The sequence below is a fragment of the Anomaloglossus baeobatrachus genome, chromosome 7, assembly GCF_048569485.1.
Source record: "Anomaloglossus baeobatrachus isolate aAnoBae1 chromosome 7, aAnoBae1.hap1, whole genome shotgun sequence".
NCBI classification, from domain to species: Eukaryota; Metazoa; Chordata; class Amphibia; order Anura; family Aromobatidae; genus Anomaloglossus; species Anomaloglossus baeobatrachus.
This window is the reverse complement of record NC_134359.1, coordinates 104,730,994-104,752,937: the sequence shown is the minus strand read 5'-3', so window position 1 is coordinate 104,752,937 and position 21,944 is coordinate 104,730,994. Positions and strand designations below refer to the sequence as shown.

General features: G+C 46.7%; 1 protein-coding gene across 1 annotated transcript in view; it reads left to right on the top strand.

Moving 5' to 3' along the window:
* Positions 1-417: 417 nt before the first annotated feature.
* The window catches only part of CPS1 (carbamoyl-phosphate synthase 1), a 175,390-nt gene continuing 153,863 nt past the window's right edge, over positions 418-21,944 (top strand). Inside the window, exons 1-5 of the mRNA XM_075317540.1 lie at positions 418-537; positions 11,503-11,612; positions 17,009-17,153; positions 17,409-17,498; positions 21,433-21,489. Coding sequence (XP_075173655.1) covers positions 427-537; positions 11,503-11,612; positions 17,009-17,153; positions 17,409-17,498; positions 21,433-21,489 — 513 coding nt within the window. The 5' untranslated portion in view covers positions 418-426. The remainder of the gene's footprint in view (positions 538-11,502; positions 11,613-17,008; positions 17,154-17,408; positions 17,499-21,432; positions 21,490-21,944) is intronic.

Genomic DNA, 21,944 nt, shown 5'->3' with positions numbered 1-21,944 from the left:
GCACTGTTAGCTTAAGTTTATTTGACTTTCATGTTACAAGGGCTCTTACAAGGACAGTGCAATAGCTGTTTTTTTTCTGTTTTCTATCGATTCCTAGCACCGGCAGAGTATAGCATTGCTGATAAAAGAAAAGCAGAGGTCTTGTAAAGTAACGTGTGTTTGAACATCACTCCAAGAGACAATGTTTAATCAGTGTTGCAACGTCGTCACGCAGACATCTAAAATTCACGGTATATCCTCTGTGTAAAAGAGGGAGTTGGACACCAAGAGGTGGAGCTTGGCTCGAATTTATTAAATGCCCACATCGGAGCAAATATCAGCAAATGTGACCCTGGCTGAAGCCTCTTTCCTACAAGCCACTCTGCAGCCTAAACACCTATCCCTACTTGCTCCGGGAGGGCTGATCTGCTCTACGAAGCCCTAAAGATGACTCGGATTTTGTCTGTTTTTAAGGCTGCTCGGGCAGGACTTCTCAATGCAACTGCCCAGAGTCACTGCGGCTTCGCAAAACCCGGCCTCCGGTTTATGAGTGTTAAGGTATTAATATTTTATGGTAGCAGATTGTTGAGATCCTAAGTTTATTGTGTTACACTGATAAGTATGTTGAGGTATGTTTAATAACGTCTTGGTATCATAGCCAAGTAGAAGATTCATTCTTAGCTTATACTGTGGGATGTAAATTTGTATTATTGACACTGTACTGTTAGAATTTACTGAAAATCAAGAATTATTGGTAGTGGTGATCGTGGGTGGACAGGCCATTGGTACAATCTATGCAGCCACACAGGAGCCCAAGGGGTAAGGAGGCCACCTCCAGCCCCAAGGCAGGTGGAATTGTGCATTATGAGACATTTCACTGCAAAGGGACTACTTATTGTTCTTGCACAGGGGTCCACTGCTGTCTGTGTCCGTCCATGGTGGCTATCCTTAGTAAACTAGTAGCCTAAACACTGTAACAAATTTGTTTTTTTGTCATTCCATATTTTCGCTGAGCAAAGAAACAGCAAAGTGGAAGGGATTTATGGAAATCTCATGTCAACTATTCTTTTTTTTACATTTCAGAAACTAACCTGCGGTGCAATTTTAAAATTTGCAACATGTTAATTTTTCTTGCGGTATATACGCATTTTATTTGAATTTATTTTTCCATAGACTTGAATGAGATGAGGCAAATGGGGCAGATAAAAAAATACATATGCGTTTTTATTGCGTTACAGCAAAAGAAATGCATGGAGGACTATAGGAATAAAGTTTTATCAAAGCTATGTAACAAGAAGTATCCAAAACGAAGCAATTTTATTTAAAATATGACACAAGAAAACATGATAAAAATAAATCTAAAAAAACATAATTAAATGACGCCAGTAGCAATTTAGCTAATTTGTGCAGAAGTACTGCAAAACATCTGCAGCATCAGAAATGTACCAAATTATGGGAACTTTGCCTTAGGCTCCCTTCACATGTCCATGCAAAAAACAAATGTTTTGCACGGTCCATTGTGAAGTTCCCTGGGCTATCCGTGTGTTACTGTGCTGTCCCATTGCTATCTGTGCCATATCCGGATAGCCCATGGACAGCATGAACTTGTATACTTACCTGCTTCCGATGCTGCTGTCTCCCGCGCTGCTGTTGCTTCCGGGTCCGCAGTCAGTGCAGTGAATATTCATGAGCTTAATGAGTGGGACCCAGATGCAACAGCAGAGGCAGAGACAGGTAAGTATACTTTTTTTTTTTTTAAGTGATGTGTTATCTCCAGTATGTGTCACACTGATGTCACAAGGATCACATGAGTATGTGACACCCGTGCGGCAGAAAACATGTTGCCTTGTGGAGCACATGGAAACGCATGTTCTCCACATAGACACACAGTCCATATAAAAACACAGACACGTGCGTAAACCCATTGCATTTAATAGGTCTACGTATGTCCTTGTTTTCAGTACGTGTTTAAACGGACAATACACGTACCAGAAAGAGGCCTTAAGCTGCGCCATCCATTTACAATAGCATTGGTTTAAATTCTGTAGCCAAATGCTGTACATTATGCTCTGCATTAGGCCCCTTTCACACGTCAGTGATTCTGGTACGTTTGTGCTTTTTTTTAAACGTACCAGAATCACTGACATACGCAGACCCATTATAATGAATGGGTCTGCTCACACATCAGTGATTTTTCACTGACCATGTCTCCGTGCAGCGTTCACGCGTGTCCGTGATTGCCGCACGGAGACATGTCCATTTTTTTCTGGCATCACTGATGTCCCACGGACCACGCAGTGGTGTGATCCGTGAAACACGTGCCAGAAAAAAACGTGCTTTTAAAATAAAAATAATTTTTACTCACCCGGCTCCAGCGATGTCCTCTGCAGCCCGTGCAGCCTGCTGCTTCTGAGCCGGCTCATTACTGTTGCGTATATTCATGATGCACGACACAGCCGACCTGGAAGCAGCTGCGGGGGTCAGCGCCGGCCGGATGCTGCACCGCGGGAGCGATCAGCACCATGGAGAGCGAGAGCGCGCACAGGTGAGTTAATCTCTAAGTGCAATCACGGGCCACAGAGAACGGAGCCCGGATTGCACTTAGACAACCCACGTGTGCCGTAATTCATGGCACATGGAGGGACATGTGCGTGTTTTAGTGAAAAACGTCAGTGTTTTTCACTGACGTGTGAAACGGGCCTTAGTACAATAGACAAGACCAAATATTAGATATATTTTATATGTAAGGACAAAGGCAGATAAATACACAATAATATATTAGTTTATGTTCAACAAACTTGTTAGATCTATGAGATTTATTACAAGTGAATAGGATTTTTAGAAGGATTTCATGTCATGTTGAGCATTTTCATATACGGTATGTGGCATGCCTATTATCTTGTGGAACAGCGGTGTATCTTTTTTTACACAGATTTGGATATATTAGCAAAATTTTTTATAAAAAAAAGTTATCTGATTTTTATGGAACATGCTTGAATTTCAGTCTATGGTACGGTATAAAGTCTTAGGTAAACTATACATTTTCAAGTACATGGGCTTCCCTCAGGACGGATTAGATGGCACTGTCCTCAAAGCCCTGGCAAAATTCAGGACATTTTGAGAATCCTATTTTTACCATATGATAAAAATAATGGCTGAAAATCCCCCGAGGACAAGGTCTTTCATCACCAAGTCCCTTCCGTTATGGTCAAAGTGAGATCTGAAGCACTTTTATAAATTTGCCTGACACAGCATTCCTGCAGAAAAGAAGGCCAAGGCCAAAGCAGGACAGGGCGTACTGATCAAAGTAGGGAAAAGGTGAACGATACAGGTCACAATTTTTCATTGTACTGACTATACACCATGGAATATATACATTCTCTTATATAGATTAACATTATGAATAAATTAATATAAGAAAATTTATCTATTTTGCTATTTACAGCAATGAATATTTATTTTACTCTATCATATTCTGGATGGGCTCCAGCTTTTTTCAATTACTGTATTTATTGAACACAGGTTTTCTATTGTGCAGTAGTATTTCCATACTAAATAATTGAGAATCCTATGGATAATAACTATCAATGAGGCTCTCTAATAAAGATAACGGGCCAAGCAAATCTAAGCCAATATATCAAGATTTCAAAGGAATTTAGTTTATTAATATTGGTTCTAAATTTTTTTCTTAAAGGAGAACATTTTGTAAACGGAATTTTCTTTTAGTGTAAATCATCATGCACAATTGTCAGGGGCATAACGGGAAGAGACAGGGATTCCATGCTAAGTTTTTGAAGGTCCCCACCCCATTTCTTACTCTTCATTACCCAGTCCTCCTGTTGTGCTGCTTGCTCTGACACCCCACCACCATGGAAAGTTACCTCTAGGCTCTCCAGCTTCCTGCACTGACACCCCACCACCCTGGCAAGTCACCGCTAGGCCCTCCAGCTTCATGCAGGTAATGGGATACGCAAGGACTGCACGGAACCACGGGGGTTAATCAATGCAAATTTAATAACATATTGCACAACACAGGTGGAGGAATAGTGCGGGAAAGGAGGGAGAGAAAAGCAGGAATGTGCACAGCAGTAGATATAATGTAATATACATGCAACCACTTTGAATAGCTTGTCAAGGGTGGGAAGCCTAAGATTGTACTCCCAAAAGCAAAACACAAAAATCCTTATTAAGCAAAAAAACCGCAGGGTCCTTGTTACCTTACTTGCATAACACAGTGCAGAGTCTTTTCCTATCTGTCCCTAACTAAAAGGAGTGTGTACACTTAACTGCAGGTTTCAGCGTGGGGTACCTCGTCACCGTTGGGGCCCGTATTCCGCCGGCAGACACCTCTAAAGTTCAGTCTTTGTCCCATCTCTGTAATTTGCCCGTGCTGTCTGGCTCCTCGCTCCAGATCCAGCCTTTCTTGGATCTGTGTCTTGGGAAGATGTCACGCAACACTCAGGTACTTGGACCTTGTTCAGCAGGGCAGAATGCGGCCTTGCCTTCTTCAGCACGTCCGAACACACACACCTCAGCATAAACAGCTACCAAACAAAACTAGCTCCTCCTCACATCCTGTTCAGGACTGTACCAAGTAAATCAAGCAGCAGGGGTTTGTGCCCGCTGTTCTTTGTTTTGACAGCAGGTGGCAGCATAACAAGGAAAAGTTCACAGTCTTCTAACCTATATATGTAAATGTTAACAGGTCTTACATTTCCCCCCCTCTTTAACCTCGGCCGTCCCGGCCGATACTCTCCTGAGGCGCTCTGCACAGGGGCACACGGTGGCAACTCCTGCCCTGATTCACAACCTGTTGCTTGGGAGCCAATGTCTTAAAACAGGATCCAGTGACAGAACACACAAATTCATCTGCCAAGTACCGATCAGGGGGAATACCAGCATTAGCCCGCTCAGTCCGGCGTGGTACTACGGCTAAGTCACCAGACGTCGGCGCTGTATTAGGGAGTACAGTATTCTCGTCCCCATTTCTGGCGATTGGTGACTCCTGCTCTGCAGGGGTGGCACCTGTGTCTTGAACGGATGGGGGCGTGGATCTCTCCCAGTCTGCTGGGTTGGTCGGGGCCCGCCACCATTCTTCATCGTCAGAGCCCTCTTCGAGGGTAACAGGAACGGGCATGGGCACCGTCTCCGAGGTACTTTGTCTGGTCCTGTCTTCTGAATAGCAGGGCCTCAGCATATTGCGATGCAGAATGAGGGTGCTGCCTCTTTGCTCGCCTCTCACTTCGTATACTGATCCGTGGGGCGAGATTCTTCTGATCACAATGTAAGGCTCTGTTTTCCAGCGCTCGCTCAACTTGTATCTCGGGTGCTTCTCTGCAACTAGTACTCGGTCCCCTGGCAAGAACGGGGTTTCACACACAGGTTTCCGCTGTGGATGTGTCTTTTCTTGCAGCCGCTTGGTGACAATTCGATGGATAGTCTCCAGCCGTCGACGGTGACAGTCAACCCAGGAACCCACACTCTGACCTTCACTGATCTCGGGGGGAGCTAGGTTCAGCTCTTCAATGCCTCTTCCGGCTCTTCCAAACAGTAGCACGTACGGGGTGTACCCAGTGGTGGAGTGGACACGATTATTGTACACCCACACGAGTTCTGCGAGATAGCCGGGCCAGTGATTCTTACGATCATCCTCTAACGTGCGTAGCATTTGTAGGAGGGTCCGGTTAAATCTCTCGCAGGCTCCGTTGCCCTGTGGATGATAAGGCGTAGTCCTTGACTTCTGCATTCCGTAAATCCTTTGCAGCTCTCTCATGACACCGCCCTGAAAGCAAGCCCCTTGGTCGGAATGTATTCTTTTGGGGCAGCCGTACACCCGGATAAAGTCATCACTGATGGCTCGAGCAGCTGATTCAGCCGTCTGATCTCTGGTGGGTGTCACCACTGCAAATTTGGAGAAGTGATCTGTCATCACAAGGCAGAACTGATAGCCCCGGTGGGAGTGACCAATCTTCAGATAATCGATCATGAGTACTTCCAATGGCTCTTTGGTTGCAATAGTCTGTACTGGTGCCTGCTGTGGGGGAGCTTTACTTAACTCACAGGAACGGCACAGTTTACAGGCCTTCTCTACTGCCCGAAGCATCTGAGGACAGTATACTATTCTTTGCAACCACTGGTAAGTCTTGTCCGGTCCGAAATGGGCTCCCTTCTCATGCGCCTCTCGGGCGAATGGTACTGCCATCTTCTGGGGTATCACTACTTGCCACCGTACTTCCAACTCTGTAGCTAGGTGCACCTTCCGATACAGCATCCCTTCCTGCACCGACAGCTTATCCCACTGGCTGAGAATCTGGAGGGCCACGTGCGACAGCGTGGCCCGTATTTCCTTTCTAGGCTTGCGCTGCTGGATCACCCACTCTTTCACTTGAAGCAGTTCTGGGTCAGATGACTGGATTTTCACCCATTCCTCTCTGGTTTGGCCAAGCAGGCATGATGTTGTGCCCGATGTAATTTCCAGCATACGAGCCTCTACCACTTGAGCGGTGAATTTACTGAAGTCCGGAATTTCGTCTTCCTCCAACTGTTCATCTCTCTCCCCCACTGGGGCTTCGGTGGTAACACGAGAAAGGGCATCCGCATTCTGATTTTCATGCTTGGAGCGGTACTGCACATGATAATTGTATCTGGAGAGTCGTGCCAGCCACCTCTGTTCCATTGCTCCCAGTTTGGCGGTGGAGATGTGAGCCAGGGGATTATTATCCGTATAAACTTCAATTTGGGCTCCCGTGAGATATTCCGAGAACCTTTCGGTTATTGCCCATACTAGTGCCAGTAACTCCAGCCGAAAGGAACTGTAATTCTCGGGGTTGCGCTCGGCTTCCCGTAACGTCCGACTTCCATATGCAATCACCCGTTCAGTACCATTCTGTACCTGGGCCAGTACTGCACCCAGGCCGTAGAGGCTTGCGTCTGTATACAACCGAAAAGGGAGGTTATAGTCTGCATAGGCAAGCACAGGGGCGCTAACCAAGGCCTCTTTCAATCGGTGTAAGGCTTCTGCTTGTCTTGGTCCCCAGCAAATTTTCTGTGCTTTTGGTCCTTTCGCAGTCCCTCGGAGCAATTCGTGCAAAGGTTCTGCCTCCTTCGCGAAATCTTTGATAAAGCGACGGTAATATCCGGCTAGCCCCAGGAAAGCTCGAACCTCCCGCACTGTGCTGGGTGTGGGCCATTGTAGCACTGCTCTCACTTTCCCATCGGAGGGCTGTACGCCGGCTTCCGACACCTTGTGTCCGAGATATTCAATCTCTTCCTGAAAGATCCGGCATTTTTTTGGTTTGCAGAGGTTGCAGAATACACTACTATGTCATCCAGGTAAATCAACGTGGCCTCGAAGTTCATGTCTCCAAGGCAACTTTCCATGAGGTGCTGAAAAGTTCCTGGGGCATTATTTAGTCCAAACGGCATGCGATTGAACTCGAAGAGTCCCATGGGTACAATAAATGCGGTCTTGGCCTTGTCTTTCTCTGCCACAGGGACCTGCCAATATCCGCTGGCCAGATCAAGGGAGGAGAAGTAACGTGCCTTTCCCTGATCGGTGGGGCATCTCCAGTGGGTATTTCGTGCTGAATCTTGTCAGTACAGCCAAAATCTTCTGCGTGACGGGAGAACGTGGCTTGATTCTCCCAAATAAAGTCTTCTATGGCTTGGGCTTGCTCCGAAGCGAAGGGGCTCAGGTCCACTCCCATCTGCCCTAAGATGACGCGACTGTTCCACTGATCAGTGGGTTTCTCTTTTCTTTCCATAGAAACAGCCCAAGTCCAGGCTTCCCCTGCCATGGGCTGCAATTCAATCGATTCTGCGGTCGCCACCATTTCAGGCGCCAGGTAGACATGGGCCAGAACAACTCCCAAGGTCAAGGTGTAGGCCTGTTCACCGGTGTTCACGCAACGGAAAGGGACTCTTCCATTTCTTACTGTTGCTAAAGTGCGAGCCACCAACGGTTCATCTCCGTTCTCTTCACCACGGTAAGGCTCCACCAACACCTCCATCCCCTCGAGTGTACGGTGGGCTCCAACTGGCAAGGTGAGGACTGTCTCACGATTTGGAGGTAGAGTAATTGTTGTCTGTCTTGGGACTCGAACCCTCCCCACCAAGTAGCGGCTCCCACCATTCCTCCACAGTCCTCGGGCACGGATAAGGTGTTGGAAGACCTTTTGGGCGGGCCTGTTAGCAACTGTCGTCTTCCAGTAATCACAGCCCCCCTTGTTGAAGAGCAACTGGTCTAATTCTTTCAGGACGTTCATACCCACGATAGCCGGCACCTCTCTGTCGTACCGGCCCTCCGTTAACACAATCCCTTTTTTGCCTAAGTTCTGGCCACATGCATGTATGTTCATCCACACGACCCCTACAACCGGAATGGGAAGATTGTTTGCAGCCCTCAGTTTGATATGTGCCCCTTTGTCAATGGATACAGTTTGTCCAAAATGTTGGTAGAAGAACTATTCTGGCATGGTGGTCACTTGGGACCCAGTATCCATCAAGCATCTTACTTCTTTCCCTTCAAATTCGGCCATGATCGTCGGCGTGCTGTCTGCTATATCTTCAGGGCGTTGGTTTTCTCTAAGCTCAGTTGGTCTCCCCGCCATGTGCCCATCCATGGAGGGAGGCACTAGTTTAACGGCGGTCTTTCTTGAGACGTCTTCCTCTCCGGACAGTGTCGGAATAAATGGTTCTGATTTCCACAGTTCCAACACTGGTAGTCTCCAGCGGGTCTCGATCGTCTCTGCTCGATCTGTCCCCTCTCTTCTTGATAGGTATGCATGCGGGTATTTGGCCGCGGTGCTGTCGTTCTTACTTCTGACGCCAGGGCTTGCATATTCTTCAGCAACTCTTGTAGAGCAGTAACCGTCTCTTGTAACTGATCGACTTTAGCCTCAAGTTGGCTCGGTTCTCGGTTTTTCTCACCCGGGACTATCTTATGCATACAAACTTCTCCCCAGGCGTTCTGCGGGTCGCAATTTTCAGTTTGTGCGCGGGAGACTGCTTCTTCCAATATTTCCTGGAAAGTTAGTTTTTTTTCTACCCTGAGCCGTTCACGGAGGGCACCTTTGATCTTGGGGTTATGTAATCCGCGGAGGAATTGATCTCGCAGGGTACGGTCAGCATAACCGGGGGTTTGTGCTAGCTCTGGCTCTGCTGTAAGCATTTGTCTCATTATTCTCTGGAGTGCATTTTCATACTGTGGCAGACCTTCTTCTTCACCCTGCAGCCTGTAGAACAGTTGCGCCTGTAAATCTCCTGCTTCTGGTTTCCCGCCATACACTCTCTCAAGAATCTTCACCACCTGCTCTAACGTCTTTCGTTCACTCTCAGGGCGCAATAAAATAGTCTCTTGAGCATGGCCTTCAAGGGCAATCAGCAATATCGCCCCTTGATTTTCTGCAGTCACTCCTGCTACTCTCAACATGCCCCTCACTCTCTGCGCCCAGTCATGGAGAGGTACATTGTTGCCAGTAAATTTTGGTATATGGGTCAGTATAGCCCCCAGGGACAGCTGTCTTGCTGGTATTCCCCCATCAGGTTGTATTAGAACACCTCCATCAGCGACACCCCCATCAGCGACACCCCTCTGTCCGTCCATGGTTCCGTACCAGCCTGCGTATCCTGCCGACTACGCCAAATGTAATAACCTGCAGGTAACGGGATACGCAAAAACTGCACGGAACCACGGGGGTTAATCAATGCAAATTTAATAACATATTGCACAACACAGGTGGAGGAATAGTGCGGGAAAGGAGGGAGAGAAAAGCGGGAATGTGCACAGCAGTAGATATAATGTAATATACATGCAACCACTTTGAATAGCTTGTCAAGGGTGGGAAGCCTAAGATTGTACTCCCAAAAGAAAAACACAAAAATCCTTATTAAGCAAAAAAACCGCAGGGTCCTTGTTACCTTACTTGCATAACACAGTGCAGAGTCTTTTCCTATCTGTCCCTAACTAAAAGTAGTGTGCACACTTAACTGCAGGTTTCAGCGTGGGGTACCTCGTCACCGTTGGGGCCCGTATTCCGCCGGCAGACACCTCTAAAGTTCAGTCTTTGTCCCGTCTCTGTAATTTGCCCGTGCTGTCTGGCTCCTCGCTCCACATCCAGCCTTTCTTGGATCTGTGTCTTGGGAAGATGTCACGCAACACTCAAGCACTTGGACCTTGTTCAGCAGGGCAGAATGCGGCCTTGCCTTCTTCAGCACGTCCGAACACACACACCTCAGCATAAACAGCTACCAAACAAAACTAGCTCCTCCTCACATCCTGTTCAGGACTGTACCAAGTAAATCAAGCAGCAGGGGTTTGTGCCCGCTGTTCTTTGTTTTGACAGCAGGTGGCAGCATAACAAGGAAAAGTTCACAGTCTTCTAACCTATATATGTAAATGTTAACAGGTCTTACACTCTGACACCCCACTACCCCGGCAAGTCACCGCTAGGCCTTCCAGCTTCATGCTCTGACACCGCACAACCCTGGCAAGTCACCGCAAGGCTCTCCAGCTTCATGCTCTGACACCTCACCACCCCGGGAAGTCAGCGCAAGGCCCTCCAGCTTCCTGCTGTGACACCCCACTACCCCGACAAGTCCCCGCTAGGCCCTCCAGCTTCATGCTCTGACACCCCACAACCCCAGCAAGTCACCGCAAGGCCCTCCAGCTTCCTGCTGTGACAACCTCCCTCCGCTCATCACCATGGACCTTCCTGTAGTGCCACCTGATCTGCAATTCCCTGTGCCCTCAAATAAAAATCCACCTTTAGGCAACATCTGGATGTACTTTGGATATTTTGTGTACATAGGTTTTCTCCAATAGTCAAAAATTGCACTGGTAGGATGATCTGCCTAATGTGTTCTTACCTGAGAACCTGAGATATAAAAATTATACTTTGGCAACAGATGACAACGATCTGTTATAACGTTGTGGCACATTTATTCAAATGTCATTTGTACTTGATCTATTGTACGTCTGGAGCTTTTCCCAACATATACCGCAATATTCCCATAACCCGCTATTCACCAGATTGAAGCCAAAAGTGTGTTTTCAACCTACAGCTAGCAGATTGGCATCTACATACCTTTTCTTTTACTGTATAGGTCTCCTATAGTTTTCCTATAATGAGGCAGACTGCAAAAAGGGTATTCTATGCAATACAGTACATGTTGTTTTTTTTACAATGGGTCCCTATGGTGGATGGATACCGCCTAGACATCCATCTTGACTGTGGCCACTGTCGGGTGCATATCTCCTGAGCGTATGTACCCAACACTGGGCACAAATGCAATGTAGAGCAGCCTAAGGTATCCTCTTTTAGAATCACTGATTCTAGTGGAGAATATGGTGCCAAAAGGGTTCACCATGCTGGGTTCACGCACATATAACCCTAAGGATCATTGTACCTCTATATGATATATTTAATTATATTGCATGTATTCATCAGTTCATACAAATATAAAACAAATACAATAAGTAATAATGCCTCCATCTAATACAGGGATCTAATTTTTTGCATTTAGGCACATACTGCTAATTTAGTGCTGGAAGATGGAACAAAAATCAAAGGATATTCCTTTGGGCACCCATCATCAGTAGCCGGAGAAGTCATCTTTAACACAGGACTGGGCGGGTAAGTTGGATTAATAAATGAAGTTTGTTTGTGTTTCTTAGTTATAGCACATTATAATGAAGATTTAGCTAAAGTATGATTAAAGGGGTTGTCCTGTGATATGTTATCACCTATTCTCTGGATAGCTGATAACGTATTGATAGGTGGGGATCAAAACACTGGAATCGGCACCAATCTACAAAATGGGTTACTTTTATCCATGCTAGAACGGAGTGACATATTCAACCAGTCATTATCTATGGATCTGCTCACCATTTCACTTGGCTTTTTTTCCAGCAACCGCATAGAGAAAGAATAGAGCAACGGATGGTAGAAATTTTCTAATGGGGATTAAAGTGTCTTACTGGGGGATAAAAATGCTCTGTTCCATGTGGGTATCAGCAGTTTAACCCCATCTAGAGATGAGAGGACCCATTGAAGTTTCGATTGGTGGGTTCATCCAGACTTTAGATAAAGTTTTTTTTTTTGGAACCCAAAATCACTGATTGGGCAATTCGGGTCTCCGTCCACATGCAGCCAGCCATAAGCAAAACAATTCGGGGGCAGGGTTTCTCCTTTTGTTTCTTTGATGCAAACTACACCCGATCACGCTGTTGTTACCCCCAGTTCAAACGGCTCCTACTGGGCTGAGCACAGAGTGTACCCGAGCACAGCGAGGCTCACGTGAGTGGTGTTTATATGAAAAGCACCCAAACTCTGAATGCAAACTCTGTTTTTTGATTGGTAAAGTCTGTGTTTGTTACGAATACTGAACACTGAACCTCGGGTTCACTCATCTCTAACCACAACCAATCAGTAAGTTATCACCTTTCCTGTGGATGTGTGATAATTTGTTGTCACTTGTCAACTTTTTGAAGCATAGAATTTTAAAATGATTTTAGGGGTTTATTGCAATTTTGATAACACCAAGTCTAGCTGCATACGATTAAAAAATCATATACGTACCTTGTAGAAACACCACGGCTGTTATGCCATCAGTTATGTGGTCCTCCATTAGTGTTTATTTACATGACTATGATGAGTCATGGTTGTCATGTGGACAACACAACCAATCACTGTTCCCAACAGTAACATGCCATCCACATTGATGGCCAGTGATTGGCTTCTATGGCCAGTAATTGGCTTCTGCAACCAGTTATTGGCCTCTGCGGCCAGTGATTGGCTTCTGTAACCAGTGATTGGCTTCAGTGGCTAGTGATTGGCTTCTGCAGCCAGTGATTGGGTTCTGCGGCCAGTTATTGGCTTCTGCAGCCAGGGATCGGCTTGCATGGCCAGTGATTGCCTTCTGCGACCAGCGATTGGCTTCTGCGGCCAGCGATTGGCTTCTGCGGCCAGCAATTGGCTTCTGCAGCCTGTGATTGGCTTCTGTGGCCAGTGATTGGCTTCTGTGGCCAGTGATTGGCTTCTGTAGCCAGTGATTGGCTTCTGTGGCCAGCGATTGACTTCTGCAGTCAGTGATTGGCTTCTGTGGCCAGCAATTGGCTTCTGTGGCCAGCGATTGGCTTCTGCAACCAGTGATTGGCTTCTACGGCCAGTGATTGGCTTCTGTGGCCAGTGATTGGTGTCTGCGACCAGTGATTGGTTTCTGCGGCCGGTGATTGGTTTCTGCAGCCAGTGATTGGTTTCTGCAGCCAGTGATTGGTGTCTGCGTCCAGCGATTGGCTTCTGCGGCCAGTGATTGGCTTCCGCAGTCAGCGATTTGGCTTTTGTGGCCAGCGATTGGCTTCTGTGGCCAGTGTTTGGCTTTTGCAGCCAGCGATTGGCTTCTGCAACCAGTGGTTGGCTTCTACTGCCAGTGATTGGCTTCTGCGGCCAGTAATTGGCTTCTGAAGCCAGTGATTGGCTTCTGCGGCCAGTAATTGGCTTCTGCGGCCAGTGATTGGTTTCTGCGACCAATGATTGTTTTCTGCAGGCTGTAATTGGTTTCTGCAGCCAGTGATTGGCTTCTGTGGCCAGTGATTGGTGTCTGCGACCAGTGATTGGTGTCTGCGACCAGTGATTGGTGTCTGCGGCCAGTGATTGGTTTCTGCCGCCAGTGATTGGTTTCTGCTACCAATGATTGGTTTCTGCAGCCCGTGATTGATTTCTACAGCCAGTGATTGGTTTCTGCGGCCAGTGATTGGTTTCTGCAGTCTGTGATTGGTTTCTGTGGCCAGTGATTGGCTTCTGCGGCCAGTAATTGGCTTCTGCGGCCAGTGATTGGCTTCTGTGGTGTCACGCTCCCGGTGTCCCAGCAGCGCTCCTTACCTACTGTGCCGGTTTCACCATCCAGGCACCGCTCCGTACCCACTGATCTGGTCGCACCTGCATCGCACCACCGCTCTGTACCCACTGATCCAGCCTCGCCAGCGCACCACCGCTCCTTCCTCACTGGTCCAGTCCATGCGTCCACCGGTCACGCCTGCCGCTCCTGCTCTTGCTCCCCTGAGTCCTGTTCCAGGTCTCAGGAGTCTGACTCTGACTGGTGCCTCTGTATAGGACCGGGCTGCGCCCACTCACCTGGTCTTATAGGCACAGCACTGCTGCAAAAGGAAATGACCTGAGGCTGTGCTGGGTATATAAGACTGGCCTTTCCATGTGGGCGGGGCCTGATCATCGCTGGTGTTTCTTTGCTTTGTCTTGTGAGCTAGGTGCTCAGGTCCTTTTATTCCTGTGTCCTGTATTACTGCCTTAAAGTACGCTGTGACCCTAGTGACCTGGTCCTGTCTTTGCTTCCTGATACCTGCACCTGTTCCTGTAGTGTCCTATGGGACTCCATGACCCTGGTGACCTGGTTCTTCCCGTTCCTGCCACGCTAGTGCTCCAGCTACCATGTACCCCGCCCTCCAGGTGGGGTGCTCGGTCCAGTGGATCCACCTCCTGGGCCTACCAATCCTCCCCGGCCCTCACATGTGGCCATTGATTCGCTGCTCAATAACATGTAGAATGAGACACATCAAAGCTGTTGCCAGTGGGGGACCAAGAAACCAAGATAGGAAATAATGGTAATTTTTTCCCCATTCATTTCCCCTTTTAAGTATTTTATCTTTTCCTTTTTAAATGTTTAATCCTATACAGATTGTCAGAAATTGCATACATAGAGTCAAGTGTGTCAGTGTTAACTCTTCAAAACAGCAAATGTCACCTGTCTGACAATGACAGATTATAACCATAATCACAAAATGATTAGATCCATCAGACGCTAAAATGATCTGACCTGCAAGAAATGTTTCAGCTATGATTAGATCAGACATTTCGGAAATGGGAGATAGTAGAACTTTATATAACCATGAAAGGAACAATTGCTATCTATAAAAGTGTTCCTATCCTAGTAAAATATCCCTGTGTGTTAATAGGCAGTTCAGGTTAGAATAATAGGAAAGCTTGTTTTTACTAAAGTGTGAAAAGAATATTAAATGGTTTCTCCGGGAATATATAAAAGGTAAATTAATGAAAGAGATGCAAATATAGGTAAATTCCTACATATACCTTCTATTATCAAATCATGGTTGTTTTGTCTAGGGGAGGTAATCACTATAACATCTAAATACTTGTCATTGATGTTAACTTTACCTAGAATGTTAACACGACAGGTGCCTTTGTGCGCATGTGAAATAGGAAGCACTGCCTTCATGTATAGAAAGAATGGTTCCGACTCAATATTCTGATCTAGTACTGTAGATACCAGGGCTGTTGAGAGAAGAAGCTGCTCACACTGCTGTACACCCTTTCTGATCTAATATTGGAGACACCAGGGGTGCTGAGGGAAAAAGAGGCAGCTAACACTGCTGTCCACTCTATCTGATCTAATATTGAAAATACCAGGGGTTCTAGGGTAAGGAAAGGCTGCTCACACTGCTGTTTACAATGTCTATGTGATCTAATACTGGAGATACCATGGAAGCTGAGGTAAGAAGAAGCAGCTCACACTTTTCCCCAGACTATCAACCTGATCTATTATTGGAGTTTCCGGAGGTGCTGAGTTAAGAAAAGGCCTCACAATGACTATCCACTCCGTCTATATGACAGAATACTGGTGTTACCAAGAGTGCTAAGTTAAAAAGACACTGCTGACCATCATGTCTTTATAATTTAATATTGAAGATACTAGGGCTTCTTAGGTAAGAAGGAGCTGCTCAATCTGCAGTCCACCTTTAGCCCAGTTTCAGCGAGAAGGCACCTGGCTGCTAAGCTGTGTGTGTGTTGTGTAAGTGAAAACCAGTGGTTAACCTCTTCCGTACCCAAGATGAGTATTGCACCGTAAGTCAGATGCAATACACTGTGACGACTGAAGTCCCAGGGCCACCACATATGTATGTATGTGAAGCGATGGCTGAGGGTCCACCATTGTGCAGAGTTCAATTATGGTACACAAAATGAGGTGGCAGAAACAAGAATACAGCTTTTTTTAAAGGCAGGAGATAAGCATTAATGGAAGTGATTGGGGGAGATATTCTGGTAACAGCCAAGTTTAACACACTGCAGATTCTAGCTGGAGCGCCACAACAATACGTGCCCCCAGCTATTACAAATATCAATTCAACAGTACAAACAGGCAAGTACAATATGTTCACAACTGCACTAACAACCCAGCTGGCCTCTGCTACTCGAGCACTGTGGTTACCGCACTCTGGCTACTGAGACCTGTGGTACTCCCTATTAAGTGTGCACACCTGTAAAGACTCACGGTCCAGCCGAGTGGGAACAGGTCCACTCCTAGGAGCTTGGTGCTGTGATGCTCATTGGTGCGGACTTCTGCTTGCAGGGCACGGTGGAACTCTTCTTCTCTCATGGGACTGGGGTCTTCCAACTCCTCCGGGTGATGTCTCTTCTTCTGTTTGGATTTACTGACCTAGGAGCATCTCAGTGTGGTACTCGCTCGACGATATCCAGGGCTCTCTCGCGGTGTGGCCCGCTGTATCTCTCACAGCCGGCACCAAACCTCTTCCCAAACCATTGTTCCCAAGCAGAACACAGGCACCATCTACTCTCTCTCACACTCTCAGGTGACCCAACTTCTCCTGTTCCCGCCCAAACTCTTCTCCTGCTCGTTCTCTCTTTTTTCTCACTTTTTGGGCTGGGTTAGTCCAAGTCTGAAATTCAGAGCGGGCACGCCGGCTGAACCGGCCAGTCCATAACACACAGAAAACAGAGGAGCACCAACTCTTGAAGTCATTGCACTCTTAACCATTTTGTTGGGGGATACCCCTACATATGTATGTATGTACTGTACGTATGCCTAAATAAACGGGCAGGTTGTAAGCTATGCAGAAAATACTAATAATATCATCATACTTTGTGCCAAATGACAAATCTGATCCAAGAGCAATAACAAACTCAGCTGTATTAAGCCTGTAATAGTCAACGCATTCATCATATAAGGTTACTCACGTTACTATCTCATCTTCTACCTTTAGATATGTAGAAGCTTTGACAGACCCCAGCTACCGCGGACAAATTCTGACCCTTACTAACCCGATCATAGGTAATGGCGGAGCACCGGACACTAAAGCACAGGATTCCTATGGTCTTATGAAATACATTGAGTCCGAGAACATTCAGGTGAGCGCAGTTATCATCTTTTCTTTACCTTTCTCCCCTTTTCACTTTACTCTGTATGTCTTTGCACTGTGTCTAGACTAACATGTAGCTTTCCTGAAGATCCCTCATCCAGTGCATGTCTTCTGCTCACGTGGGCACCTAATGTAACATTTACAGATATTGCATCCAATCCTATTGGCATTATAGTAACCTTATGGAGAATAAACAATTGTCCATAAAGACAATCACTGACAATAATATGTATTTTTCTTGTAGGTGTCCGGATTACTGGTCTTGGACTACAGTAATGAATACAACCACTGGGGGGCAGTCAAGTCACTCTCAGAGTGGCTAAGGGAAGAGAAGGTTTGTAGCTGATGCATCCTTTTTTATGTTAGGATCAAATATAGGACACAACAAAATGTGCTGCAAAAAGATGATTGCCGTACACAAAATAATTTTACTGTGGATTCTCTATAGCAGGGACGAAACACCAGGACTTGTCATGGCTGAGCTTATTGATCAGTATAGGGTTCACTGAATCGCAGGAGGTCGAGGCTTTGTGCTTGTAATACAGATGCTAAAACACATTTAAGGCTTAGGGCGGCTTTGCACGTTGCGACATCGCACGTGCGATGTCGGTGGGGTCAAATCGAAAGTGACGCACATCCGGCGTGACTTTCGACATCGTACTGTGTAAATGCTAGATGATACGATGAACAAGCGCAAAAACGTTATCGTATCATCGTTGCATTCACCGACATTTCCATAATGCCGGTTCCGCGACAGGTACGATGTTGTTCCTCGTTCCTGCGGCAGCACACATCGCTGTGTATGAAGCCGCAGGAGCAAGGAACATCTCCTTACCTGCCGCCGGCGGCTATGCGAAAGGACAGAGGTGGGCGGGATGTTTACATCCTGCTCATCTCCGCCCCTCCGCCGCTATTGGCCGCCTGCCGTGTGACATCGCTATGACGCCGCACGACCCGCCCCCTTAGGAAGGAGGCGGGTCGCCGGCCAGAGCGACGGTTGCAGGGCAGGTGAGTGCATGTGAAGCTGGCGTAGCGATAATTTTCGCTACGCCAGCTATCATACGATATCGTACCTGCGACGGGGGCGGGGACTATTGCGTGCGACATCGCAGCATCGACTTGCGATGTCGCAACGTGCAAAGCCCGCCTTAGTCAGATGTCAGTGACTTGTCACGGTCCAAATTTAATCAGTGTTATGAATCCGATTTCATCAGTGTTGGGTGTGTGTCAGCTTTTACCGTCAGTATTTCATCGGTGCTTTTGTATTAAAAAAAAATTACAAAGATTTTCTTACCCTACTGCAATGTTAAAAACGGACAGCACACTGAATGTTTGTCGCCCAGGGATAGGGGGTACTCTGATCCGGGCCAAGGGGGTCGCTTCTAAAGGTATCACGGTGGCGTGACCCGGTCTGTGATCCCAGGCACTACAACAAAAGGGGCATTATATACAGGGGAGATTTGGTAGTCTATGTTCTGTGACACCACCCGTGGTGTGTGGTGAGGTAATGGAGCACCGCCGCTGCCAGTCACAGGATCCCGAGGATGGTAATGGGCAGCAAGGTGGTGATTTTCCCTCCACGGGTAGGGTGTTGATGTCCCGGGACCCCGGTGTGATGGATTGCGGAGTAACGGGTGCAGTCCACGGCTTGGACCAGGTGGTGCAGGAGTACTCACAGTATAAGGCAATAACTGACACAAGTCCAAGAATTAACCAAGTTGCTGGTAGCCGGTGCCCACGGCTGCTGTGAGGACGGGTCCCACACCCGTGTGTGTAATTCGGGTGTTTTTCTCCTGCCTGGCGTCTGTGTCTGCTCCGTACACAGGAAGCGGCTAGCCTATTCCTGAGGCCCTCACTGCCACTTCTCCTGGCCCCACGCAGGGGCTGCTTCCAGCCCTCTCTCCTCCTGCAGTGCAGACTGAATGAAAACTACACTGTGCTCTCACCAAGCTCCTCTCTCCTCCCTCCCATTTTCCTGAGGAGGGGGCAAGTGAGGCCTGATTGGCTGGTGTGTGTTTGTGTGGAAACTCCCCAAGGGAGAGTGAGATCTGCCCCAAAACATGGATGCAGACCTCTGTGACACCCTGGTTTTGCCAGGGCGGCACAAATGCACATGGATCATGTGAGTTGTTAGTGATTTTTTACGAACCCATGGACTTCTATGGGTAAATTTGATTCATTACCTTTTTTTGTGGACACACAGTCTGTGAAAAAAACAGACATGAGAACAGCTCCTTAGATTATAATGGGTATGTGTCCTATCTGTGAAAAACACTAAAATAAAGTCAGAAAGACTGGGGAGCTCATCTCGATAGAATTCTATGGTATATAAGGATTAATCAAATAAATAAAAACTGCCCACCTTGTGAGCTGTGCAAACAAGATTACAGTGGTCCGCCTCTACTTCTTATAAAACACCGGATGGGTCTGGACTGAAATGGATTAAGTAGAAAAAATAGAGTATATCACGCTGACTGTGAAGGTCTAGGTAAAGGGAGAATAAAAAACTCAAATGAAACAATGCGTTTTTGATCCAGTGCTTGGTTCTACCTCTCGTTCAAATAAGGACTAGATCAAAAACGCATTGGGTAATTTTTATATTTTGGTTTTAACTACTTTAAATAAATCATGAGGTTTTAACTCTATCTCCACAGACAGCGCCATAGACTCTATCCATGAAAAACACGCACATTCATAAAAAATAGACCTATGAATACGACTTTAGATTGTAGCTGTTTGATAGCTGCCTAAAGATTACCATTTTTCCTTTTCTTGTGATTTTAAAGGGGTGGTTCACCCATTTTTTTTATTCTCTCTATCAGTGTAACTTACTATTTCAGTTGTCTTCTTAATTGCCTTCTATTTCCAGTTGTGGCACTGAGCGGCGCTATCTCCTTGCTCAGTGCCGGTCATCACCCCCGGGTGCTGTGTCCTCTGGCATGCGCTGATGTCATGTCAACTTCCGGGCTCTGAAAGTAGATGTAACATCAGCAGCAGCAGCTGCCTCTGATCCTTATGCCTGCTTTGCACGAGTCAATCTATCGTGCGAGAGCACGAGCGATCGTACCTGCCCCCGTCGTTTTTGCGTCACGGGTAAATTGCTGCCCGTGGCGCACAAACTCGTATAACCCCCGTCACATGTACTTACATTCCGGACGACCTTGCTGTGGGCGACGAACGTCCACTTCCTGAAGTGGGAGGGACGTTCGGCGTCACAGCGACATCACACGGCAGCCGGCCAATAGAAGGGGAGGGGCAGAGATGAGCGGGATGTAAACATCCCGCCCACCTCCTTCCTTTCACATAGCCGGCAGGTGCCGCGGGACGCAGGTAAGCTGTGTTCATCGTTCCCATGGTGTCACACGGAGCAACGTGTGATGCCACGGAAACGATGAACAACCGGCGCCATTTTAATTAATCAATTTTATGAAACCTAGCGACGAGTACACGACTCACGATTTGTGAGCGATAATCCGTCGCTAGGAGGTGTCACACGAGACGACATCATGTACGATGCCGGATGTGCGTCACGAAAACCATGACCCCGACGATGCATTGCACGATCGGTCGTCTCGTGTAAAGCCCGCATTAGTGACTGGGCTGTGGGCAGTGATCAACGCACGTCACAGCCCAGCATGAGGAAAAGGAAAGGAGGGTTTACTTACCATCCTGCAGCTGTGTGTGGGGTCGGCAGCAAGAGCGAGAGGAGAGGAGAAGGAGGAGTCATGTCGGGTGAGTATGTTATCGTATGGGGGTGGGAGGATGAGTAGAGTGCAGTGTGTGTGCAAAGGATTATGGGAGTTGTAGGAACTGAACCCAGGAAGTCAGGAGAGAGATTATCCCCATCAGAGCTGCAGCCAGAAATGAGGAAGTGCTGCTAGAGCACGATAAAAGGTAATATTGCTGAAATAACATAATATATGTGTGGAGAGGCCCATAATAGCAAGATTTAGGAGAATAAAAATCAGTTTTGGTAACTGGACAACTGCTTTAAGGAATTGATGACTTATTTATAAATATCTTTATGCTGTATGCATATGTGTATATAATGTGCTTTATATGCCAAAGCCAAGAATTGCTTAAAAACACAAGGACAGAAAAAAGGATGAATGAAAATGAGCAAATGAAAAGTAAATAGTCCCAGAATTGCAGTTGACTGTATAATTGTGCCATCTAGTGGACATCCTTTAATAAAGCAGCATGATTTGTAATAACCATTCATAGAATACTATGCAATTATTATTATGTATTTTCTCTATTCTACCTAGGTCCCTGCACTTTGTGGAATTGATACCCGAATGTTGGCAAAAAAGATTCGGGATAAGGTAAGATCAAATGAATATCTGCTTGGGACAATGAGCAGTTGTTAAATCCCCAGTGATCAATTATTATGAGATGGGGAATAGACTTAGAATATTTTGCCACGGGGGGATATAGCATTACATGGGGCTAATTAATATCAATGGATCAATCATATAATGCAAAGATCTGGCCAGTTCTCAAAAGCAAGACACTTTATGTAGTCATTATTAACTGATGATAATAGATAGTGGGGACCCGGAGGTTATTAATAACTAGGAAACCTTCTTACTGTTACTTTCCAGTTGTTAGCCACTTTCTTAGTATTGTCTATGCACACTGATGGAGAGACACATGCTCTCTATATAAGAATTATTGTCTCCCGGCTGCATTGGAGCACATGGGTCTATGGATTCTGGGTTGCAGGGGGGGCATAAGACAAACTTGATGTAACTTTGTCTGCTCTGCATGGAAAGCCAAT